Source organism: Pan paniscus, chromosome 18, assembly GCF_029289425.2.
Source record: "Pan paniscus chromosome 18, NHGRI_mPanPan1-v2.0_pri, whole genome shotgun sequence".
Taxonomy (NCBI): Eukaryota; Metazoa; Chordata; class Mammalia; order Primates; family Hominidae; genus Pan; species Pan paniscus.
Genome location: NC_073267.2, coordinates 20874777 through 20901650, shown reverse-complemented (window position 1 = coordinate 20901650; position 26874 = coordinate 20874777). Strand labels below are relative to the sequence as shown.

The 26874-nt window shown below is 43.3% G+C and overlaps 1 protein-coding gene across 5 annotated transcripts in view; it reads right to left on the bottom strand.

Moving 5' to 3' along the window:
- VPS35L (VPS35 endosomal protein sorting factor like) overlaps positions 1 to 26874 on the bottom strand; it is a 146727-nt gene that overhangs the window by 65138 nt on the left and 54715 nt on the right. For 3 of the 5 annotated variants that reach the window (XR_010110514.1, XM_055100228.2, XM_003830551.5), the window contains exons 12-20: positions 26422 to 26515; positions 21589 to 21666; positions 20970 to 21092; positions 11593 to 11639; positions 10005 to 10116; positions 9057 to 9173; positions 7991 to 8044; positions 4662 to 4742; positions 173 to 235 (exon numbers count right to left, since the gene is read on the bottom strand). Coding sequence is in view for 4 of the 5 variants with exons in the window: in XM_055100228.2 (XP_054956203.2) it covers positions 173 to 235; positions 4662 to 4742; positions 7991 to 8044; positions 9057 to 9173; positions 10005 to 10116; positions 11593 to 11639; positions 20970 to 21092; positions 21589 to 21666; positions 26422 to 26515 (769 nt within the window). In the remaining variant the exon portion in view is untranslated. Of the gene's footprint in view, positions 1 to 172; positions 236 to 4661; positions 4743 to 7675; positions 7730 to 7990; positions 8045 to 9056; positions 9174 to 10004; positions 10117 to 11592; positions 11640 to 20969; positions 21093 to 21588; positions 21667 to 26421; positions 26516 to 26874 lie in introns of all 5 variants that reach the window. The other 2 variants (XM_063598474.1, XM_063598473.1) reach the window with 1 other exon arrangement.

Here is a 26874-nt window from a genome sequence, read left to right as displayed (position 1 = left end):
ACGGCTTAATCTATTAGGACATAAATACTTAAGTTGATCAGACTTAACTACTTTATAAAAGGAACTGCTGAATATTTCTTTTGGCCTGGGGCATCATGAAAACATTACTGAGACAATGAGAACCTCTGAGCCAGGTACAAATTTCCAAAGATAATTAAGAAATCCTACTTACCACTGAGAAAAGAACTGAGAAGTCATGGAAGTGGGCAATAACTTTCTTAATTATTAACTGAAGCTGTAAAACAAACAAACAAAAATCTTATTTTTAAAAACTTAATTTTTAAAAATTTCTTTCTGGTTTACATTCTCTCAGGAAAACCTAAATTTTTTTTTAAAAAGGCAATCACCTTTCATAATTTGCAATTATTACTACAATAAGGTAAGCCTGGATTGTTCAACAAATGGTGAACTGGGCTTAGGGTAGGCTCTGTCTCAAGCTGAGTTTGCCCAATGACTCTGTACATCCTACTTCGTAGTCCTGGGGAAGTAACTGAGTCTCAGTCTCAGCTTCCTCATCTGTGAATTGGAGATCAAAGCAGTAAGGACTCAATGGAATGGTTCGTGGAAGGTCCTGAGTGCAGTGCCCGCCTTTAGAAAGTTCTCCATTAATGTCAGCTATTGTTATTCCTTGAATAGTGGGCAAACTTTTTCTATAAACGTCCTACAGTCCACCACAACTACTCAACACTATTGCAGTGCAAAAGCAGCCATTGCCAACATTAAATGAATGTGCATTAAATGAATTTGTGCCAATAAAACTTTATTCACAAAAACAAGTGGCAGGCTACATATAGCCTATGGGCTATAGTTGGCCAATCCCTATTCTACATCATCGTGTGGCCCTGTGTTTCTTGATTATTCACTGGAGAGGATTTGGACAGAGTGTGCTGGTAGAGTTAAAGGCCAAGGTATTACCCAAGGATGGTGGCACAGTCTGTGAGGTCTGCCTCAAAAATGCCCAGATACTGATGGTTACCGCCCCTCACTCTGCGATGCACAGTCCAGACTGAAAGGCTGACAGGGCCTTGGTCCAGGAGAGCCAAGAAGATGCTGTTTCTAAATAAAATAGAACTCTCCACCTCTGGTTGCTATCAAGAAAATGTACTGACAATTTGTTTACACTAAAAAAACTGCTGTTTCAATAATTTCCAAAGAAAATCTCTCATGTTCTAAAAACAGAACATGAAGAACGTTATGTGCCCATTTCATAATTAGGCAGCTTACTAGGTCAGTCAAGCAAAAAACTAATAAAGGACTTCAAAACTTCATCATAAACAATGCTCCAAGGCATACCATTGTAAGACACTGCAATGCTGTCTGGTTAAAATAGTTTCTGAAGCACAAAGCACCTAATCCCTTTAGAACAAGAAATTTTTTGTTAACACTTAAGCACAGCTACACATAAACTGTGATTTTAAAAGATAGGATTTTTTTCCCCTTAATATTTCATTATAAAAATGCTCAAAAATAAAGAATATTGAAAGAATTATACAAACACGCATTTATTCACCACCTAGATTTTACAAAAGCCAGCAATTTAATACATTTACCTTATCATCTCACTTATCCATCCATTTAATGATAGAATTTGTAAACAATTCTATCATTGTTTTATTATTATTTGTTTTATTATTTTTTTTGAGACAGGGTCTTTCTCTGTTGCACAGGCTGGCATGCAGTGTGGCATGATCTCAGCTCACTGCAGCCTTGACCTCCTGGGCTCAAGCAATCCTCCTGCCTTAGCCTCCAGGGTAGCTGGGACCACAGGTGCACGCCACCACACCCATCTAATTTTTATATTTTTTTAGTAGTGACGGGGTTTTGCCATGTTGCCCAGGCTGGTCTTGAACTCCTGGGCTCAAGCAATCCGCCCATCTTGGCTTCCCAAAGTGATGGGATTACAAGCGTGAGCCACTTCACCTGGCTTTAACTTTTTATTTTGAAATAATTTCAGACTTGCAGAAAAGCTGAAAGAATAGTACTGAGAACTCCCATATATTCTTTACCCAAATCCATCAATTTTTAATATTTTGCCAAATGTGCTTTGTGGTTGTCTCTATGTAAAACATACTATTATTTCCCTGAACTATATGAGAGTAGATTGCATGAATCATGCCCTTATCCCTTAACACTTCATTTTTTATTTCCTAAGAATAATCATATTCTCTGACATTTCCACTTGCTGTCATCAAATTGGGAAAGTTAACACTGATATAATGAAATCTAACCTAATTTGATCTCATCTATCACCCATTTCCGAGCTGTTGATTGTCTCAATTAGTCTTTTCTGACATTATTTTTTCCATCTTCTGTGCAGGATCCAGTCTGAGATTGCGCACTGCATTCCATTTTCACGTCTCTTTAGTCTGTGTTAGTTCACAAGTTCTTCCGTCTGTCTTTGTCATTTATGGCAATGATATATGTGGGGTTTTGGGGTTTTATTTCATTTTATTTATTTCATTTTTAGTTTAGTTCAATTAGAGACAGGATCTCACTCTGTCACTGAGGTTGGAGTGCAGTGGTGCTATCATAGCTCACTGCAGCCTCCAACTCCTGGGCTCAAACAATCCTTCCAGCTCTGCCTCCTGAATAGCTGGAACTACAGGCATGCACCACCACACCTGGCTAATTTCTTTCTTTTTTTAATTTTTTGCAGAGATAGGGTCTTGCTATGTTGCCCACACTGGACTTGAACTCCTGGCCTCAAATAATCCTCCTGCCTCAGCCTCCCAAAGTCTGGAATTATAGGTGTGAGCCATGGAGCCTGGCCATGGTGATATTTCTGAAGAATTATAAAATGCTTCTCAATCTGCGCATGTGTGACATTCCCTTGTGCATTCTCAACTGAAATGCTATACAGGTGATGCTGTGTCTTTCTTAGGGTACTACATCTGCAGGCACATGATGGCCTTTTGCTCCTCATTGGTGAGATGAACTCTCATTAACTGGACTGTCCAGTGTCTCTGCTGTATAGTCACTATTTTCCTCATTGCAATTGATACCTGCTCAGTAGGAAGACCTCTTGAGATATGCAAATATCCTGCTCCTCATCAAACTCTCAAAATCTCTCTCCTCCTCAATGCATGCAAAACTCTTCTTCCCAGGGTTAGCATACACCGATAATTCTTACCTAAAGGAAGACAATTCTTGTCTTTACTGGGATGGCTACAAAATGGTGATTTTTCCAATTCTACCATTTCTTTCACATTTCTCAATCTGCTCATGTATTTATCTATTCAGCATAAGGATGGACTCTTGGATTCCTATTTTACTCAATGGGCTATAATCTGTTACTGTTCTAATTCCATTTGATCCTCAAATTGGGAGCAAGTGAGAGCCCCTTCAAAAGCTGCTCTTATACCCTTTTCACATGGGTATTTCACATTAGTGGGTTTTTTTTTTTTTTTTTTTTTGAGACCGTGTCTCTCTCTCACCCAGGCTGGAGGGCTCACTGCAACTTCAGCCTCCAAGGCTAAGGTGATTCTCCTACTATAGCATCCCAGGTAGCTGGGACTATAGGTATGCACCATCACGCATGGCTAATTTTTATATTTTTTGTAGCGATGGCCCAGACTGGTCTTGAACTCCTGGACTCAAGTGATCTGCCCTCCTTGGCCTCCCAAAGTGCTGGGATTACAGGCATGAGCCACCACACCTTGCCTCACTGAACTCTTCAGAAGCAAAATGTGACATAATGTATGCAACTTATTATCAAATAATTCTGAGAAAAAAATGTACACACATACATGTATATACGTGTGGAATGCGTGAATGATAAAGCATATGTAGTAAAATGTTAACAGTTGGCCGGGTGCAGTGGCTCATGCCTGTAATCCCAGCACTTTGGGAGGCTGAGGCGGGTGGATCACGAAGTCAGGACATCGAGACCACCCTGGCTAACGCGGTGAAACCCCAACTCTACTAAAAATTCAAAAAATTAGCCTGGCGTGGTGGCACGCCCCTGTAGTCCCAGCTACTCGGAAGGCTGAGACAGAAGAATTGAAGGTGGAGGTTGCAATGAGCCAAGATCACACCACTGCACTCCAGCCTGGGCAACAGAGCAAGACTCCGTCTCAAAACAAAACAAAAACAAAAACAAAAAAAAACAAATGTTAACAGCTAGTAAATCTGGTTAAAGAATAATAGGAATTCTTTGAGCTTTCTTTTAACTTTCCAATAAGCTTAAATTTATTTCCACATAAAAAAATTATGCTTAAGCCCAGGAAGTCGAGGCTGTGCCAAGCGGTGATCGCACCACTGCACTCCAGCCTCCGTGACTGAGCGAGACCCTGTTTCAAAAAAAAAGGAAAAAACAAAGTTGATTTAACTAAAAATACTCGCAATTTACTTACTGGTGACAACAACAATGAAGACAATGCTTATTGAGCATTTACCACGTGCCAGGCCACTGTGTGAGGGCTTCACTTCATCCTCACAGTAACTCTCAGGTAGCACTATTACTATCTCCATTTCACAGGTGAGAAAACTGGGGCACAACAAGGTTAAGTAACTGATCAAAGGGCACATGGCTAGGATATGGCAGAGCTATGATTCAAACACAGGATTATGTGCCTTTATAGCCTGACCCATACAACACGCCTATTTAATTCAACAGAACAAAATTCCTAACAATGTTGAAATGAGAAATGCAAATCTGTTACCTGGGGGTAGGAATCTTCAAATGCACGATCTGGAGTCATGTGCTTGATGACATCTGCCAAAACGGTATTCACCTCTCGTTTCTAAGCAGGAAAAAGGAACCAAACCTGAATTAAGACACTGTATGGCAACTGCTGACCATGTTCCTGGGGGAAAGGACTAACGTATTCAGAATATATCACACACCTTCCAGGAAATCAATTTCAGTATTCTGCTGAAAATAACGGAAGGGAGGAAATCTCACTCATATCACCCGGTCTAGTACCACAGCCCCACACCTCGTCAGGACTAAACGCTGTTCTCAAAAGTTCTGGGGCTTTACATTGTCTCTGCTTTCCCTGAGTGATGGTTGAATCTGCCGTGCCTCTCTCCACCTGCCTGTCCCAGGCCCTCCCTCAGGTGCCTGCAGAGAGAACAGTGAAGCACTGCGGAAGACTGCAGGCTCACCCTTACAAGCTGTCTGACCTAACTGCTCACTGTTCACTTTTGTCACCTATAGCAGGAGTCAGCCAACTGCAGCCCAATCCAGCCCAGGGCCTGTTTTTATAAGGCCCACAAGCTAAGAATGGCTTTTAAGTCTCTATAATTAACTGCTGATTTATAGAAAATACAAAAGGCAGAAGAGCACGCCAGACACCATCACAAGGATGCAATGGGGAAAATCCAGTCTTTGCAACTCTATAGAGCAAAAGACCCAATTTCTTCAACAAATAAATTACAGGGAAAGAAAGGGGAAGGAGAGAAGGAGACAGTTTGAGAGAGAACTTATACATCAAAAATATCCTAAAATGTCTATTGCAATGGAGAAGCCTTATTTTCAACCAGATTTCAACAAATAAACTTTAAAAAAATGAGACAATTGGGGAAATCAGAATATTGACTGGTATTGATGATATTAAATAATTAGTAACTCGGCTGGGTGCAGTGGCTCATGCCTGTAATCCCAGCACTTTGGGAGGCTGAGGCAGGTGGATTGCTTGAGGTCAGGAGTTCGAGACCAGCCTGGCCAACATGGTGAAACCCCGTCTCTACTAAAAATACATAAAATTAGTGGGGTGTGGTCGTGCACACCTGTAGTCCTAGTTACTTAGGAGGCTGAGGCAGGAGAATCACTTGAACCCAGGAGGCGGAGGTTGCAGTGAGCTGAGATCATGCCACTGCACTCCAGCCTGGGTGACGGAGTGAGACTCCATCTCAAAAACGAAGAAAAAAAAATTAGTAACTTTTTTCCTTAGAATAATGTATTTAGATTTGGTTTAAGGAAGTGAACCCTGCATCCTGGGCAACATGGCAAGACCCCATCTCTGCATCTCCACATGTGCCTGTGGTCCCAGCCACTCGGGAGGCTGAGGCAGGAGCATTGCCTGAGCTCAGGAGGTCATGGCTGGAGTGAGTGACGATTGCACCACTGGACTCCAGTCTGGGCAACAGAGTGAGATCCTGTCTGTCAATCAATCAATCAATGGAATCTTTATATTTTTACAGGTGTGCTGAAATACTGACAGATGAAATGATACAATGTCTGAGATATGCTTCAAAATATTCCAGGGGTCAGGGGACATGGTAATATAAATCAAACAAGATTTGTCATAAATTGATAATTCCTGATTGATGGGTACAAGTGAGTGCATATGTTTTACATTTCCATAATAAAATGTAAAATAAAAATAGGACCAAAAAAAACCACAAAAATCAATGAACCAACATTTACCTAATGCTCAAAACGAGGCAACATCAATTTTGGTGTTAGAGGCCAGGATGGTGTCTACCTTCACCTCCTCAAAGGCTGTTGTGACAGGGAGAGGCAGTTCTGGGGGTTCTGCGGGGTCACTTATTTCCTATTTCTTACTCTGGATGGTGATTATATGGTCATACCTTGTGAAAATTCATTGAGCAGCAAACTTATGATACGTGCACTTTCTTGGATGTGTGCTTGGCTTAGTCTGTTTGGACTTCTCTACCAAAATACCATAAACCAGGAAGCTTGTAAACAACAAAAATGTAATTCTCACAGTTCTGGAGGCTGGGAAGTCCAAGATCAAGGCAGATTTGGTGTCTGGTGAGGACCCATTCCTCACAAACGGCATCTTCTCCCCAAGTCCTCATGGGATGGAAGGGGACAGTGAGCAACTCAGGACTTATTTTATTATTATTTTTGTTTTGAGACAGAGTCTCACTCTGTCGCTCAGGCTGGAGTGTAGCAGTGTAATCTTGGCTCACTGCAGCTTCTGCCTCCCACATTGAAGCAATTCTCCTCCCTCAACCTCCTGGGTAGCTAGGACTACAGGCAGGTGTCACCATACCCACCTAATTTTTTTTGTATTTTTAGTAGAGACGGGGTTTTACCATGTTGGCCAGGCTGGTGGGTTTCTTTTATTATAAGGGCATTAATCTCCTTCATAAGGACTCTGCCTGCCATGACCTAGGCTCCACCTCCTAATACCATCATCCTGAGGGCTAGGATTTCAACATGAATTTTGGGAGGGCACAGACATTCAGACCATAGCAATGCCACACTTAAATTTTTAGGGCTCGGCCGGGCGCAGTGGCTCACGCCTGTAATCCCAGCACTTTGGGAGGCAGAGGCGGGTGGATTGCGAGCTCAGGAGATCGAGACCATCCTGGCTAACATGGTGAAACCCCGTCTCTACTAAAAACACAAAAAAATTAGCCAGGCGTGGTGGCAGCTACTCGGGAGGATGAGGCAGGAGAATGGCGTGAACCCGGGAGGCGGAGCTTGCAGTGAGCCAAGACCACGCCACTGCACTCCAGCCTGGGCGACAGAGCGAGACTCCATCTCAAAAAAAAAAAAAAAAAAAATTTTTAGGACTTGATTAAAATAAACAAATTACTCTGGCAAGGGTTTTGAACCCACTTCTATCTGCTTCTAAAGTCTCTGCTCTTTGAGAAGCCCAGTATTCCCCTAACTGTGGTTCTAGTCTATGCCTAGGGAAAGAAATATTTGCTTAGGAAAAAAATTACATGCCAGTCAAATTGTTTGGGAAATGCTGCTTACTAGACTCTGATGTACAGTCGCAATGCACTTTAGCATATAAGCATCTAAGGTATCCTATGGTAAAAAAAAAAAAAAATGGTTTAACTTTGTATAATGCTGCATTTTCCAAACTTAAATGTAAACATGGAACAGTTATTTTTTGTTGTAGTACACATATTAATGCTCCATCACGCTTTATTATGAAGAATGCAATTTTTATAAATTACAAGAGCAAGTACCATTGTCAAATGCCTCAATACCTAAACTAGGCTAATTCACTATTATAAACATGAAAAAATCTAATTCTTTCAAAAACAATACCACAGTCACACATACCGTGAAATGCTTGCAGGTGTATTCCACCCACACTTCGGCACAATTAATGTAGTCCTATAAAGAGAAAGGAAAACATCTTAACATTAAGTACAACATAGTATGCATTACAGCAAACAGGAGGCTTCAGCTGGCTCTGTTCAATGGTTGCAAACGGGAATTTCCTTTTGCTAATTACTGGCTTAAAGGCTGATCTTTTATTTAGGAATATCCTACTAACAATATTTTCAAGCCTAAATCTTACGAACTGTTACATTTTGGATGCCCACTATAAAGTTAACTGATCTTTCATAAAGTTTCAAATATCTGTAATGTTAAGCATTTTTTTAAGTTGTATTTTTTATGGCAGTTCTGAATGCATGATCATGTAATTTTATACTTTTAGCACATCTTAAGGCTGTGAGAATTGAATTTTTAAAAAATCAAAGAAATTACATCTTTAAAGCTATCCATTCTCCATTACAGGTAAACAAATAATACAATTATAATAAATAGATTTCTTTAGGGAAAAATGTATAACTAATGAAAAGATAATTTTTATTTTTTAGTTCAAATAGAGACAGGGGTCTTGCTATGTTGTCCAGGCTGGTCTGAAACTCCCAGCCTCAAGTGATCCTCCTGCCTCAGCCTCCCAAAGTGCTGAGATTATAGGTGTGAGCTACCATGTTCGGCTTGGAAGCGTAATTTTTTAAAAGAGCAGATGCCAAAACTTGGACAAAAAGTGGTTGATTTAAAGTTTAAATGGCAGGCCGGGCAAAGTGGGTCACGCCTGTAATCCCAGCACTTTGAGAGGCGGAGATGGGTAGATATTTGAGACAGCCTGACCAACATGGTGAAAACCCGTCTCTACTAAAAATACAAAAATTAGCTGGGTGTGGTGGCACACACCTGTAATCCCAGCTACTCGGGAGGCTGAGGCAGGAGAATCGCTTGAACCCAGGAGGCAGAGGTTGCAGTGAGCCGAGATGGCGCCATTGCACTCTAGCCTGGGCGACAGAGCAAGACTTCATCTCAAAACAAATAAATAAATAAATAAATAAATAAAAATAAAAATAAAATGGCCACTCACCTGTGGGTTCTTCAGCTTAGTGATGACTTTCCAAGCTTCGTTGAGAATCTGAAGTCGGTCACTCTCAGGAGGATCAGCCAAGGCCAAGTTTAACCCCAGTGATCGAAAAAGGAGATGCTAAGAAACAAGTCAAACCATCATGTTATGGAAATTTTAAATCAAAGTAACTTGAAGCTCAAAGAAAAGAAAAGAGAAAAGGTTGTAACGTTTAATCCTTCTTGGGGCTAATCTTCCAACAACCTCCTTCTAAAGTTCTATCACACATATCTGCCCCAGCTACACTGAGAGGCTCTCACAGAGTTAGCTCCATCTGTTGGTCTAATTTGGGGCCATAATATTCTACTGGACAAAGTTTTTCATAAATAATGAATGAAGATATATCCTTTTGTTTGTTTTGAGACAGGGTCTCACTCTGTCACCAGGCTTCATGACATAATCATGGCTCACTGCAGCCTTGACCTCCTGGGCTCCAAGCAATTCTCCCACCTTAGCCTCCCAAGCAGCTGGGACTACAGGAATGCACCACCACACCCAGCTAAGTTTTGATTTTTTGTAGAGATGGGGTCTTGCTGTGTTGCCCAGGCTGGTCTTGAACTCCTGGCCTCAAGTGATCCTCCTGCCCTGGCCTCCCAAGTGATAGGATTATAAACATAAGCCATCGTGCCCAGCCTGATATATTCTTAAATATGTTAGACCAAAGTCTTTCTTAAATCCTTCATAGTGAGCCAATTTGATAGATTTAGGGCTCATGGGGGCCTGAAGCATAGCAATCACACAGTGTCTGACAATCCCAATCTCTAACTCATCTTCCATTGCGTTCCTCAGAAACAGAGCCTTCGCCTGTGTTCCTGCTGGCCCATGCTGTTCCCAAAACCGGACTGTCTCTCAAGAGCTATCAGATACACACCGCTTATTTGTGTCCTACTGAGCATGAAGTCAAGAGCCTACCTTGGGGAAACCAGATTCATCACACTCTTTAATCATGCCAATGAAATCCATAGACCTTGTGGCGATGAACTCAGCCCGGAAGGCAGACATCACAGAATTCAACAGCAAGGCACTGCAAGACACAGATCCCCAGGTCAGCCTGGCTTCTCCTCAATCAAAGTTGCTTTAATTTTTGAATATATATTGCCAGGAAGGATGACTAACAGCTCTTTAGCGGTAGGGTTGGGGAAAAACAAAAGATCAGAGTAAAAAGGTAAACTGGAGAGACTAACACAGTGTCCTGTACATATCTGCAACTCAATAAATGTTGAATTAACTGGATGTTTAGATGGATGGATGGATAGATGGCAGGGTGGATAGACAGATCAGCAAGTGATCCAGTTCATTTAAGGAGAAGAAGAGCGAGCATTCAATAAGCTGGTGCACTAATGAGACAGAACATTAAGTAACGATATTGATCCATGTTGTAAATATATATCCACATCGTTTATGCAAGAGTTTTGGTTTTTTTGTTTTTTTTGTTTTTTTTGAGATGGAGTCTCACTTTGTTGCCCAGGCTGGAGTAAAGTGTCACGATCTTGGCTCACTGCAACCTCCACCTCCCGGGTTCAAGTGATTCTCCTGCCTCAGCCTCCCAAGTAACTGAGATTACAGGCATGCGCCACCATGCTCGGCTAATTTTATGTATTTTTAGTAGAGACAGGGTTTCACCATGTTGGCCAGGCTCGTCTCAAACTCCTGACCTCAGGTGATCCACCTGTCTCAGCCTCCCAAAGTGCTGGGATTATAGGCATGCACCACTGTGTCTGGCCAGTTTATGCAAGAGATTTCTTAGTAAAGAGATCTTATGTTATAGGCACCAGGCACAGGGGACACAGTGGTAAACAAAGCCCATGCAAGGCTGTTTCCATGTATCTACCACTAAAAGGAAAGCAGAGAGACAACCTCATATTCGTGAGAGGCAGGGAGATCAATTTCATCCTAGCCCAACCACCTACCACAGCCCCATGGGGAAATAACTATTATTATTACTTTTTTTCTTTTGTGTTTTGAGACAGCGTCTCACTCTATCGCCAAGCTAGAGTACAGTGTCATGATCTCGGCTCACTGAAACCTCTGCCTCCCGGGTTCAAGCAATTCTCCTGCCCCAGTCTCCTGAGTAGCTGCGACTACAGGCATACACCACCAAGCCCGGCTAGTTATTGTATTTTTAGTAGAGATGGGGTTTTGCCACGTTGGCCAGGCTGGTCTCGAACTCCTGACCTCAGGTGATCCACACGCCTCAGCCTCCCAAAGTGCTGGGATTACAGGCATCAGCCACCACGCCCAGTTGAAAGAACTATTATTACTCCCGTTTTACAGATGAAGAGACAGAGGCACAGAGAGGTCAAGCAAGCGGCCCAAGGTCACAGGGCTAAGACAGAACAGAGCCAAGGTCTGAGGCCAGGCAACCGGACTCCAGCATTCTAAACCTCCATGCAGTCCTGCCTCTCTCTCTTCAGCTCATACCCAGGTAAGCAGGCCAAGCTCAAAAATAGCAGCCAACACCATTTTCGAACTCATGCTTTATGAATCTTAAAATACTTACTTGTTTCCTAGTTTCTTACACCTTTCCATCATCTCAGTCAGCAGAGCCTATTATGTTAAAAATAATAATAATTAAAAAATCAGGTTGGAGGAGCTAAAGTAACATTTCTAAGAGATTTCCAAAGTCAAACTCTAAAATGAATGTAGCCACATGTCCATTAAGATAATTCTCAGTGTCTGGTAGGGATGGGGAGGCTTGGGGAGAAAAAAATTCACTTTCATGGCATTTAGTGTAATAAATAGAAGGAGGGGGCCGGGTACAGTGGCTCGCACCTATAATTCTAGCATTTTGGTAGACCGAGGCGGGTGGATCACTTGAGGTCAAGAGCTTGAGACTAGTCTGGCCAACATGGTAAAACCCCGTCTCCACTAAAAATACAAAAATTAGCCAGGTGTGATAGCGGGTGCCTGTAATCCCAGCTACTCAGAGGGCTAAGGAAGGAGAATCGCTTGAACCCAGGAGGTGGAGGCTGCTATGAGCTGAGATCATGCCACTGCACTCCAGCCTGGGAGACAGAGGGAGACCCCGTCTCAATCAATCAACTGATCAATCAACAGAAGCTAGGGTCCTGGCATCAGGCACACTTGGATTCAAATCCAACCTCACCAACTACCAATGATGAGACTTCGGAAGAGTTGCCAACTCTGTCGAACCTCAGTCTCCTTGTCCTTATTGGAAGGCTACAAGTGGTACCATCTCATCTGTGGGGTCACTACAGGATGATGGGAGATAACTCCTGCACTCCAGGGCATGAATGAGAACGATAATTACTCTGCTCCCCACCTCTTCTGTAACCCCACATTCTTCCCCATTTTCAGAGGTGCCCAAGGTGCACTTAGTAATATCAGCAACAAACACTGGGCTAGAGCTTAGTGCCCACCAGCCATGGTGAGAAGCACTTTGCACTCAACGATCTTACCTCTCCCAACCACCCTTGAAGCAGGGGCTCTATTCTCCCATTTCACAGATGAAAAACAAAGCCACAAATAGCAGTGTTTTTCACCCAAGGTCGCACAGTTAGTGATGGCAGGCAGACATGAACCTGGGCAGACTGGGATCAAAGGCCACGTTCTTCGATACATTTCTTCTCCAACACAGTTTGAAGTCTATTTTCCCCTCCTCCGCCAAAGGAAGCAGATTTTTTTTTTTTTTTAACTCATTGGAATACTGTTAATGGCTTTGGAGCTATCTTAAGACAATTACATATCTTTAAAAGAGCTCCTGTTTTTAAGAAAATCAATGGAAGAAGGATCATTTAGGGCAGTGGTTTGGGGAAGGTCAAGCCCAAGACCAGAGGTAATTACAGGACACTGAGCACTGCCCAGGTTTCGGGCTAAGTCCTTGACTTCCCTTTACTCTCTTACTCTTCACCATGTCCTTGTGAGGTCCATGGAACATTATCCCCATTTTACAGATGCAAAAGCCAAAGCTCAGATAGGGTTAAGCCACTTCCTAATAAGTGGCAAAAATGGGATTTGTGCAGGCCAGGGGTGGTGGCTCATGCCTGTAATCCCAGCACTTTGGGAGGCTGAGGTGGGAGGATCGCTTGAGCCCAGGAATTCAAGACCAGTCTGGGCAATATAATGAGATCCCATCTCTACCTAAGTGTTTTTGTTTGTTTGTTTGTTTGTTTTTTGAGACAGAGAGACGAGTCTTACTCTGTTGCCCAGACTGGAGTGCAGTGACGCGATCTCGGCTCACCAGAACCTCCGCCTCTTGGGTTCAAGAGATTCTCCTGCCTCAGCCTCCCGAGTAGCTGGGACTACAGGTGTGTGCCATCATGCCTGGCTAATCTTTTTGTATTTTTAGTAGAGATGGGGTTTCACCATGTTAGCCAGGCTGGCCTTGAACTCCTGACCTCAGGCAATCTGCCCGCCTCAGCCCTGCAAAGTGCTGGGATTACAGGAGTGAGCCACCGCGCCCAGTCATAAAATTTTTTTAAAAATTAGCTGGGTGTGGTGGTACGTGCCTGTGGTCCTAGCTACTCAGGAGGCTGAGGTGGGAGGATCACTTGAGCCCAGGAGGTGGAGGCTGCAGTGAGCTGTGATTGTGCTACTGAACTCCAGCCTGGGCACCAGAGTGAGACCTATCTCAAAAAAAAAAAAAAAAAAAAGACCTGGTAGGCACAATGGCTCATGCCTGTAATCCCAGCACTTTGAGAGGCTGATGGGGACAGATGGCTTGACCTTAGGAGTTCAAGACCAGCCTGGGCAACATGGCAAAACCTCATCTCTAAAAGAAATTTAAAAATTAGCCAAGCATGATGGTGTGTGCTTATAGTCCCAGCTAGTCAGGAGGCTAAGGTGGGGGCATCACTTGAGCCTGGGAGGTCGAGACTGCAGTGAGCCAAGACTGCACCACAGCACTTCAGCCTGGGCAACAGAGCAAGACCCTGTCTTAAAATAATAATAATAATAATAAAATAAATAAGTAAAAAGTAAAAAATAAAGAAAAAAACAAAAGGGATCTATATCTACGTCTGGACCCAAAGTAAAAAAATAAAAGGAGGGTTCTTAAGTGCAATTCCACTCTTTCTGGTGGCACCCCTCTCTGTCATGTTGCCTGAATAAGTGAGAGCTGACGTTGGAGATACTGTTGGAATCCCTACCCCAAAACCCTGATTTTATTCAGATTTCCATCTATGCCTCACATAAACTAGGTTGGCTTCTGTCATGGACTGAATTATATCTCCCCTAAATTGCTATGTTGGAGCCCTAACCCCTAATATCACTATTCTAGGTTAAATGGAGTCATAAGGGTGGGATCCGAATCCCACAGGACTAACCTCCTTATAGGAAGAGACAGCAAGGATGCGTGTACACAGAGGAAAAGCCATGTGAAGACACAGCAAGAAGGTGGCAGTTTCCAAGCCAAGGAGAGAGGCCTCACCAGAAACCAACCTTGCTGGCCCCTTGATCTTGGTCTCCTAGCCTTCAGAACTATGAGAAAATAAAGTCTGTTGTTTAAGCTCCTAGTCTGTGGTATTTTGTTATGGGAGCCCAAGCAGATTAATACAGACCCAAACCAATCACAGTGGCTCTTGTTCCCTTTGCCCATTTCTAGCTGCTGAGACAGGATGGGAAGTCTTCGGGGGGATTTGGAGAAAGGTTTCCTGTTCTTAAACAAGGACCCAAGAATCAAAGATTCCCTGGATGCTGTCGGCTCTGGACGTGATGCCTGGAATGGTTGCCCCCACCTTGCTACTAATCAGGGACAGCAGAGCAAAAAGATGCACTGAAGCTGATCACCCGAGAGCCTCCACTTGTTGTGGAGGAGGACACATGGAATTATATGTGGAGGCCAGACTAGTTAGATGTTTGTTCCTTGCAGCCAAAAGCACCCTAGCTGGTGACAAAATTGACCACATCATAAATGGCTTCCCTAACCCACTCTTGGGTATTTACATTTGAAAAGTCATTCTTAAAGACCAATAGCAAAATGGCCTTTGGAAAAGGCTAAGAAAGGAAAAGAGATTCTGTGTAATCATCACACTGACACTCCCTGACACACAGAAATAATCATTCAATGCCTACCTAACGAGCAACTTTAGTATACAGTTGACCCTTGAATAACAACATGGTTTTGAGCTGCGTGGGTCCACTTAGACACGGATTTTTTCCAACCATATGCTGAACGAAAATACAGTATTTGTGAGACACCAAACTCAAGTATACACGGGTTCCACAGGGCCAACTGTGAGACTGTGAGACTTGAGTATGCATGGATTTTGATATACGTGGGGGCCGGGCACAGTGGCTCACGCCTGTAATCCCAGCACTTTGGGAGGCTGAGGTGGGTAGATCACCTGAGGTAAGGATTTCGAGACCAGCCTGGCCAAGATGATGAGACCCCGTCTCTACTAAAAATACAAAAATTAGCCGGGCGTGGTGGCGTGGCTGTAGTCCCAGTTACTCGGGAGGCTGAGGCAGGAGAACTGCTTGAACCCGGGAGGCAGAAGTTGCCATGAGTGGAGATCGGGCCATTGCACTCCAGCCTGGGTGACAGAGCACGACTCCGTCTTAAAAAAAAAAAAAAAAAAAAGACATACATGGAGATCCTGGAATCAATCCCCTAAGTATACCAAGGGATGACTATACCAGCCACTGTTCCAGACACTGAGGGTAAGATGGGAGGAAAACAGAGAAACCCATGCCTTCGTGAGGTTTACTCTATCTCATATGCATGCACGTGCACACACACATGCACACATACACACACACATAAATGAGACCTCCTGGCCCACCAATTCTGGAAAGATTAACTAGGGCAAATCCCAACATATGGACAAAAGATTCTTACCACTAAGACAAGTTAAATGCTTAAAAAGTTCCCTCTCTCACAAAAGATGAATGCACTAAAAATGCATCCAAGAATATAACTTTAAAAAACCAAAGGCTCTGTTGTCATAAAGGAACTTGGGAATACATGTAAGTGTTCGGAGAGCCAAATGTTATAGATCCCCGGGCAGGTCTGCTGGAGGTTACTGATTTTTTCCCCTCTAAGAAGTGACAGAATTGATTATCTTTGGCAAGAACACGATGAACAACAGCTCAAAGCAGACAGAGATTGAAACAAGCCCTTTGGCTGGGATCAACCACTGAAAAAGCAGCTCAGCATATTTCTTTCATTTTCACACACACCAGAACTTGAAGATTCAGAAGATTCACAAGGCAGGCATTTGCTTGGTGTGCTGGTTTGTTTTTTAGGCTTTTGTTATTGTTGCTGTTGGCCCTACATGCCACTTATTTATGTAACATTTCATTGTTTTTCTAAAAATTGTAAAAATAAGAAATGCTTTATAGACAAAAGTCCCAACAACATCGACATGCATCAAGAAAGATGCGAATGTCCCCCCCTCCCAACTTCCATGTCCTAGAAATCACCACTGTCAACACTTTGGTGTTTGTCTAGGACTTTGATGTTCTTATCTAGAATTCTGCCTGTGCTTTATGGATATATATTATTACAGAAGCCTAGTTTTGTTTTTACACAATGGGATACTCTTATAAATACTGGGTTGGAGATATTTAAATATGGCCTTTTTTAATGGAGAATCTAGATGGCCCTCTCTTCTCCATGTTATTACACAAATCTACCTCATTCTTTTAATCCATGGCTATTTAATCCATGCCATGGATATAACAGCATTTTTCAAACTGCCCCTAACTGACAGATGTCTGTTTTTGTTTTCTGTTTAATTTTTAATTATTTTTTTTTTAATTTATTCTTTTTTGAGACAGAGTCTTGCTCTGTTGCCCAGGCTGGAGTGCACTGGTGTGATCTTGGCTCACTGCAACCTCCACCTCCTGGGTTCAAGTAATCCCCCTGCCTCAGCCTCCCGAGTAGCTGGGATTACAGGCGCATGCCACCACACTCGGCTAATTTTTGTATTTTTAGTAGAGAAGGGGTTTCGCCATGTTGGCCAGGCTGGTCTCAAACTCCTGACCTCAAGAGATCCACCCGCCTTGGCCTCCCAAAGTGCTGGGATTACAGGCATGTGCCACCACGCCTGGCCTAATTTTTATTTTTTGAGGGTACATAGTAAGTGTATATATTTATGGGGTACATGAGATGTTTTGGTATAGGCATGCAATACGTAATAATCACCTCATGAAGAATGGGGTATTCATCCCAATTGAAGGATTTTTAAAAGACTTTTCATTCTGAATTAATTATAGACTCGTCAGTAATTGAAAAAAACAGTAGAGAGAAGTCCTGGGTACCCACCACCCAGCTTCTCCCATTTACATAACTATAATGCATTATTAAAGCTAGGAAACTGACACTAGTATAACACAACTAACTAGTCAATTTCACTAAGTTTTACATGCATACTTTTTGGGGGAAAAAGAGCATGTCTTTGTGTCTAATTCAATGACCATTTTACCAATCTATATGGAGTTGGAGAACCACAACCATATTTAACTGTTGGATTTTTTAAGGTGATCTCCAGATTAGGTTATTTATAATTATTTACCCACTTCAAAAGTACAGGAGGAGAGAAAAGAAGTCAGGCCAAGGCTGCATTTCTATTTTAAACATTCTACGGCGCTTTATTATGGCAGCCCGAACGGACTACGACATGCCTTGATTTTTTACCTTGGATTTCAATTTCGATTTGAAATTCTGTAGATGAGATATTCACAACTAAAGGTATTTCTCCTTTCCCTCTCTCACCTGCCTGCCCTGTATATTACCAATTGCTGCAGCCGAACTTTACCATCCCCTATTTTGAAGTCTCGGCCTCTAATGGATACACACAGTTCTACTCTGCAGGTGACTCATAGCGGCCACTATCAAAGAGCTTTTAGGCACCAAATTGTCACATGCACCTTTAACACCACCTTCCATACCGACATCAATTCTTCTGCAGTTTGAAAATGACTATTTTTTTTAACAAGACACTGCATGTCCTTTAAGTGTGCCCAAGAATCAGAGTTTATTATTATTCAGCTGACCTAATTTTTTAATCACTTATTCTAGTGCAATAATGATTTCCTAGAGCTTATTCCCAGCTTCTGCCATCCTTTGAGATGACTGGGGCTTAAAATAAAAAGAAGACTGCCTTGTGACATTTTGTTTTTAATCTGATTTTGCCTTTCGCTAAAATAAGAAAAAAAAAAGCGTTCTCATTTCACCACGTCAATCCTGCTTGTATGTTTCCGTCGTTCAGTGAAATACCAAGAAAACAGTCGAGTTCATGGTACCCTTCCCAGAAGTGGGGGAAAGCATGTGGTTGCTGAAACTATGCTGAGGACCATAGAGAACCAGCAGCAAAACTTCAAACAATCTTTCCTTTATCCTGGCTTGATTTAAAATCAATTTACTTAATGGTAAGACTATTCACCTGAAGTACAAGATGTCCCAGTTTTTCTCCTCATAATTTAGAATCTCAAAAAGTAAAAAGGTAAACAGTGCATACTTGTTGAAAAGTTAGAAAACAGAGATGGGCGGCTGGGCACGGTGGCTCTTGTCTGTGATCCCAGCACTCTGGGAAGCCGAGGCGGGAGGATCACTTGAGGCCAGGAGTTAGAGATCAGCACGAGATCAACAAGGTGAAACTGCATCTCTACTAAAAATACAAAAATTAGCTGAGTGTGGTGATGCATGCCTGTAGTCCCAGCTACTCATGAGGCTGAGGCATGAGAATCGCTTGAACCTGGGAGGTGGAGGTTGTAGCGAGCCGAGATTGCACCAGTGCGCTCCAGCCTGGGAGACAGAGTGAGACTCTGTCTCAAAGGAAGAAAGGAAAAAAAAAAAAACAGATAGGCAAAGAAAAATAAGTTACGCTGGCCCCAAATCTCACACTCCAGTGATGTTCTGTCATTTCTCCTTCCCAACTCTCTCGCACAGATATAAAAATCATGTCTGCGAGTACTAAGATGTGGGGCGCTACACTAAGCACCGTAGATACAGTGACTTCTTTGATCCTTGCAACAGACTAGAAAATAGGAATCATTAATTTTGCTCCCATTTTACAGATAAAGAGAGAAGACTCAGAGTGGTTAGGAACAAGTTACCTGCTCCCTACTCTATCACAACAGCTGTAACGGAGCTGAGATGCAGACCCAGGCACCCCGACTCCAGAGCCCACACCTGAACACTAGGCCACACTGCCACTTACAGCACACACAGCAATGTGTGTAACTTTCTTTTTGCACTTAGCCATATACCATGAATACCCTTACGTCAGTATGCACAGATCATCAGGAGTCTCCATCATTTTAAATGGCCCCATTAACACCCCACTGAATGCACATACCATAACCAGTCCTCTCTGATGCTTGCCTCCAATTTTGCACTACTGTGAACAAACCGTGTGTGCATTTCTGTGTGTGTTTATAATGTTTATGCACTCGTCTAACTTACAGGATAAATTCTTAAAAGTGGGATTGCTCGGTTAAAGTCATGTCCTTTTTTTTCTTTTCTGTACAGCTTTCAACACGTGTTGGCAAGATCTAGGAAAAGGCAGATGTCTTTCAACTTTGCTTTGCTCTATATGTCCTTGTTTTGTAGTCTCTCTTTTCTTTTCAATGATCAAATAAAGACAAGGAAAGCTTCATCTATCACAGTCTTTTTTTTTTTTTTTTTTTTTTTTGAGACAGTCTGGCTCTGTTGCCCAGGCTGGAGTACAGTGGTGCGATCTCGGCTCACTGCAACCTCTGCCTCCCAGGTTCAAGCGATTCTCTGCCTCAGCCTCCTGAGAAGCTGGGACTACAGGCACAAACCACCACGCACAGTTAATTTTTGTATTTTTTGTAGAGACACGGTCTTTACAAAAGACAGGCCTGGGCAACATAGTGAAACTCCATCTCTACAAAAAAATACAAAAAATTAGCCAGGCATGGTGATATACACCTATATATCCATGTTAGCCAGGCTGGTCTTGAACTGCTGGCCTGAAGTGAACTGCCCACGTCAGCCTCCCAAAGTGCTGGGATTACAAGCATGAGCCACCGTGCCCGGCCTATCACAGTCTTCATGACAGTTTGAATTGGTGTTCTACTAAAACTGCTTCTCAGTCTTGGAAAAGAAAAAAAATATGTGTCTGCTATGATTCTGATGTCACTTCAATTCCTGACAATACTTCAACTGGCAAAAAAGAAAAAAGAAAAGAAAAATAAAATTATAAAAGAAATTAAGCATCTGAGTTTTGTTTTCCTTCCATAAAATACCTGCTCTACAGACTTTATTGGATTATTATAAACACAAAAGGGGTACATGAAGGTTAAGTGAAGAGGCAATAAGGCTTGTTGGCCCTGGAGCCCAATTCTATGGGTTTGTATCAAGTCACCAACCATCTTCCTTTTTTTTCTTTTTTAATGAGACAGTGTCTTGCTCTGTCACTCAGGCTGGAGTGCAGTAGTACAGTCACAGCTCATTGTAGCCTTGAACTCTGGGGCTCAAGTGGTCCTCCCACCTCAGCTTCCTGAGTAGCTGGGACTATAGGCATATATCACCGTGTCTGGCTAATTTTTTGTATTTTTTTGTAGAGACGGAGTTTTGCTATGTTGCCAAGGCTCGTCTCAAACTCCTAAAATCAAGTGATCCTCCCACCTTGGCCTTGCAAAGTGCTGGGATTACAGATATGAGCCACCACACCCAGCCACCAAACTGCTTTCTAGCTGTGTGGCCTCACTTAGGTACATGGCCTCTGGAGCTACCACATTCCCCTCCCACAGTTGTCAAAATGAGACTATCTCAGAAAAGCACTCAGCACAGAACCAGCCACCATGGCAAGCCCTCTATAAAGGCTGGCTAGCACTAACATTACTATAGCTGTTATGAAAGGGTCCCATTAACGTTAAAGGGCACAGTGGGCAGGGGCTGTCACCATACAGGAGGTGAGCGTCACACTGAAGCCACCTGGTAGTTACCTCGGGGGCATGGTAGGAGATGCACTGGAAGATCCAGTCCATGGCAGGCGGGTACAAGGGGAGGTAAGATGGGAGCTCCACTCCTTGGACCACCAGCTGGTTCTGGACCGTATCCCCATGAATCTACAGGAGGCCAAACAAACACTTAGAAAAGGAGGGGAAAAACCAAACAACAAACAAAACATACACAACTCACAGACTGTGCATACTTGTAAGCATGTGGACAGCCCTGAGAGAAATAGCCTGGTTTCTCGGTTGTTTTTTTTTTTTAAACCAAAAAAAAACACAGAAAGTTTCTCATGTCACCAAGCCGAGCTGTTTTGGGAATGAGTGCTGTGGAAAGCAGGAACCTGATAAAAATGGAGCCAGCAGATGCTCAGAAGCAAGGCTGATCGACTGGAGACGTTTCCTGTTAACACATGCATATTAACTTTCTCCGCTTATTCAGTACAATCAACACATTTTAATTGTCTACAACAGAAGCTAGTGTAATTTTCCAGGGCTTGCACATTTAAAGAGCTTTAAAAGGCATTCTCAACTTGGAAAACCAACTGGGTTTTGTGAATTTGCTATCATAAAACTGTTATATCGATGAGCTATTCTGATAGTGTTCTCTTACCTGTTTGAACGTAAGGAGGAAGTCAAAAAAGTTCTTATTTAGGGTTTCTTTGAGATGTGGGGCCACTTCCATTCCCACCTGCAGCCAGACAAATGGAAAAACTGGTTGCAAATAATAACTATAGTATGATTTTATTTTTGGAAATTAAAAAATATATATACCTATGTTTATAGACACAGAAAAAGTCCAGAAAATTATTATTATTATTATTATTATTATTATTATTATTTTGAGATGGAGTCTTGCTCTGTTGCCAGGCTGGAGTGCAGTGGGTGCGATTTCAGCTGACTGCAACCACCGACTCCCTGGTTCAAGGGATTCTCCTGCCTCAGCCTCCCAAGTAGCTGGAATTACAGGCATGTGTCACCAAGCCCGGCTGATTTTTGTATTTTTAGTAGAGACAGGGTTTCACCACATTGGCCAGGATGGTCTTGATCTTCTGACCTCATGATCTGCCCACCCTGGCCTCTCAAAGTGCTGGGATTACAGGTGTGAGCCACAGCGCCCGGCCTTTTTTTTTTTTTTTTCCTTATCTGTTTTTTGTTTTGTTTTGAGACGGAGTCTCGCTCTGTTGCCCAGGGTGGAGTGCAGTGGCACGATCTTGGCTCACTGCAACCTCCACCTGTCGGGTTCAAGCAATTCTCCTGCCTCAGCCTCCCAAGTAGCAGGCATTACAGGCATGTGTCAGGACACTTGGCTAATTTTTGTATTTTTAGTAGAGATGGGGTTTCACCATGTTGACCGGGCTGGTCTCCAACTCCTGACCTCAGATGATCTGCCTGCCTCGGCCTACCAAAGTGCTGGGATTACAGGTGTGAGCCACCAGGCCCAGCCTGATTTCTTTTTCAATAAACATGTATTGCTTTTATAAGAAAGGCCACAGAAGCTATTTTTAATAAAAAAGGGCAACATTTGCAGAAATCATCTTTGCCCTTCCCCAAAGGTATTGAATGTATTTCTGAACAGACGACCAAGAGAACAAATCAATACAGAACTAAAAAGGAATGTACTCTCAAGATTGTGTATACAATAAAAAAATGATAAACACACATGGGGCTGTACTTATTAGACGAAGCACAAAGATTATGGTACGTGAGAAAGTCAGCTTGAATTCCAGATGTGGTGCTGCCCCCGTTACATGCTTAGTTAAAAGCTATACAAATCCATTCTTTGCAAGGCAGAGATAAGAGCAGACATAAATTTTAATACATTTTATGCAATTTTATATAACATGAGCATGAAGTGTAACAATGCTATAATCCACTGGGTCCTGACTTCATTGTTAAAAAACAGACTGTAACATTTCTAGCTGAAGAAATTTATTAATCATAGAGAAGGTGCCAGTACTGGGGTTAGATGGAAAAGTAGAGGGATGAGCTACGGAGGGGAGTTCATAGGTTTAAAACACAACATCATGGTGTTTCTTAAACTGAGCTCCTCAGAAACGCTTCATTTCCAAATTGCTGCTTAACCGCAAAAACAACTTCGTAGGCTGGGCTGCAGTGGCTCACACCTGTAATCCCAGCACTTTGGGAGGCCCAGGTGGGCCAATCACTTGAGGTTAGGAGTTTGAGACCAGCCTGGCCAACATGGTGAAACTCTGTCTCTACTAAAAACACAAAAATTAGCCGGGTGTGGTGGCGCACGCCTGTAGACCCAGCTACTTGGGAGGTTGAGGTGGGAGGATCGCTTGAACCCGGGAGGTGGTGGTTGCAGTGAGCAAGATTGTGCCACTGCACTCCAGCCTGGGCAACAAAGTGAGACTGGTTCCCCATTTCTTCAAATGGGGAGAGATTTCTCCCATTCACCTTCCACTACCCAGAGGTCATGATGGGTTAACAATAATAATGTTTTTCAGATGGCGTTAAATTCCAAGAGCAGCTCTGTGATTGCTGGGTACAGGAAGTGCTGTTTTCAAGGACAAGCACATAGATTAAATATATATATATATATATGTATATATACTAACAAGAAATATCAGATCCAGTTCTACAGTGTTCTGATTCTCCTTCCACTTAATCATATTGTAGAAAAGACAATAATTATCTGTTAGGTGACAGCAAAGGCTGGCCTGGTGGCTGAGCCATGGAGATGAGCTGAAGCGGCTGTGAGTTAGGAGTTAATCATACCTTCCTTTAATAAACAGCTTCAAGCTCCCCCCACGCTCTACCCACTCAGAGCTTTTGTTTTCTGTTTTTCTCTTCTCATGGGCCAAATGAGCAGCTTGGATATCTGCTTGGGTCTAAAAGATTTCTACCCAGAGCAGCAAGGGTATTGCTCATGATTCCCATCTGCTGTTTCGGCCTGCCCAGCATTCATCCCCTCCATTGCTGGTATCAGCAAATTAGATTTGTCTCTGGGGAATCAAACCTTCCTCTTGGACCATGAGGTTTGTGGTGGAGCTAGATCCACCTCACCCTGAGCTCCATGCAAAGGCATGTGACCCAGTCAGTAAGTACCCAGACACCAACCCCAGACCCCAACCCATGGCCACGTGACTAGTCTAGGGGTGGACAAGCAACCCGAGGTAATCCACCAAGAATCAGCCCTAAGGCTCTGGCTAGATCTACTGGCAAGAAGACACACTTTCCAATAAGGTTCCTAAGGTGGTAGGATGGAAGCCAGAGGCCGCTATGGGCCATCATATAAAAAAAGCAAGCCACAGAATGAAGCTAACTCAAAGAACAGCAGAGCTGAGTGATGTGGGGAGAGGCTGATTCTTGACAGCACCCTTTGAGGGCCTGCATCCGGCCATGCCTGCACTACCCCTGGCCTCTCCAGACACTGGTCAGTAAGTTCCCATTTTTGCTTAAAGTAGTATGAACTGGGTTTTTGCCACTTGCAACTGAAAGAAATCTTACTAATACACAGGCTGTCTCTTTTTGTTTGTTTGTTTGAGGCAGTCTTGCTCTGTCACCCAGGCTGGAGTGCAGTGGCGCGATCTTGGCTCACTGCAACCTCTGCCTCCTGGGTTCAAGTGATTCTCGTGCCTCAGCCTTCCGAGTAGCTGGGACTACAGGCGTGTACCACCACGCCCGGCTAATTTTTTGTATTTTTTAGTAGAGACGGGTTTTTGCCATGTTGGCCAGGCTGGTCTTGAACTCCTGACCTCAAGTGATCTGCCCACCTCGGCCTCCCAAAATGCTGGGATTACAGGCATGAGCCACCGCGCTTGGTCTCTCTTACTCTTTTAATGTTAAAGAGACTTTTAGAAACTACCCAACCAGCGGAATCAATGCATTGCCTGGACTGACAAAAATGATTTCAACAGACGCAGGGCACTCTACTACCAATCTTCCTGGGGGGTCTGCTCTGTCCTCTGCATCTTCTCCTCATTGTCACTGTGTTTCAAGTTGCATGTGCCATTCAAAGGCACTTTATATGTAACAAACATGATCGTGTACCCTAACTCACGTACCTGATCTCAAACATTAAAAGGGAACAGGCTTGCAAAAAATACATACTTCCCCACATTCTGATTTCTCCACCAGAATTATTTGCATAAGAGACAGCACGATTCTAAGTCTTTATCACCGGGTCTCCGATATCAGGCCTTATTCAAATGATGTCAAGGTGTGTTCAAAGCATTTGCTATGTTCTACAAGGTGAAAGGCAGCAGAGAAGAAATACATAAACAAGGCTGGGCACGGGGGCTCACACCTGTAATCCCAGCAATTTGTGAGGCCGGGGAAGGCAGATTACCTGAAGTGAGGAGTTCAAGACCAGCCTAGCCAACATGGTGACACCCCGTCACGACTAAAAATACAAAAAGCAGCTGGGCATGGTGGCAGGTGCCTGTAATCCCAGCTACTCGGGAGGCTGAGACATGAGAATCGCTTGAACCCAGGAGGCAGAGGTTGCAGTGAGCTGAGATTGCACCACTGCACTCCAGCCTGGGCAACAGAGTGAGACTCTGGTGCAAAAAAACAAAACAAAACAAAACAAAACAAAAAAAGGCGCAGTGGCTTACGCCTGTAATCCCAGCACTTTGGGAGGCCAACGTGGGCAGATCACTTGAGGTCAGGAGTTCGAGACCAGCCTGGCCAACATGGTGAAACCCCATCTCTACTAAATATACAAAAATTAGACAGGCGTGGTGGCGGACACCTGTAATCTCAGCTACCCAGGAGGCTGAGACAGGAGAATCATTTGAACCCAGGCGGTGGAGGTTGCAATGAGCCGAGACGGCGCCACTGCACTCCAGCCTGGGCGACACAGTAAGACTCCATCTCCAAAAAAAAGAAAGACCATATAACCTCCATTGGTTACATTTTTCCATACACAAAAAACTTAATAGCTTAGCTGAAGCCTCATGGTGCTTTAAAGAAGGGCATGGGCAAGTAATTTCTAATCAGTCCCTCTACCCCCTTTCACAGCAGCCACCTAAGCCAGGCCACACAGACCCTGAGGCCTGCCATCATGTGGGACACTGCTCCCCTGCCAAGCAGAAAACTAATAAAGAAATCAAAGTCAAGACAAAGGAAGAGCATGTTTGAAGTCAATGAAAAGCAACCTGTTAGCCCAAAGGCCCTGGGAACCTCCTTCCCAGCAAGAACTGAGAAACAATTAATTCTGAAAACCAGTTCATTTGTAAGAAGATGACCTTAAACATCCCCTAATTAGAGCTACGGTAAGTTGGTCTACTTTAAAATTAATTTTTAAAAGAAACCCTACAGTTCTACTTTCTGTGGCAGAGCCATGATCTAAAATTAGCCGCTAATAAAGTCCTTCTCTCAGTGACTTGCGGGGTGGTGGGGAAGGAGGGCCCTGTGTGAACATTCAAGGAGACGGGCGGCAGCCGTGCCGTCAAGGGCAGTGACTCGCATGGCCTACCCGGCACAGGTAGGCACGGGCATACACCGACACCAGTGGGTCTCCGATCCCTCTGATCATGCATGTCAACCGGGGCAGGCACTCTGAAATTCCCCTGCGAGAGACAAAAAAAAGGCCAGCATTATATTCAACGTGAGAACTCGCTGTTCTTTAATTTTTTAAATAAAGATAAAGACTTCCTAAATTTCAGGGAGGGGGGGGAAAAAATCAAGTTTCAGTAACAAACCAAGGTCAAAGTTTCAGTTTTCTAAGGCAATGTAACAACAGTCTTTCTCTTCTGATACAATTCATTCATTGAATGATTTCTTTCATCGTTATCATTTGCTCAGTGGTGGAGGCTAACCACATTTTTTCCCCAGTCGAGGTCACATTTATTTTATTAATTTTAACAGTTTTTGTCTTCAATTATTTTCCATCGACTGGGCACCCCTTGATCTTCTCTCCACATGTATT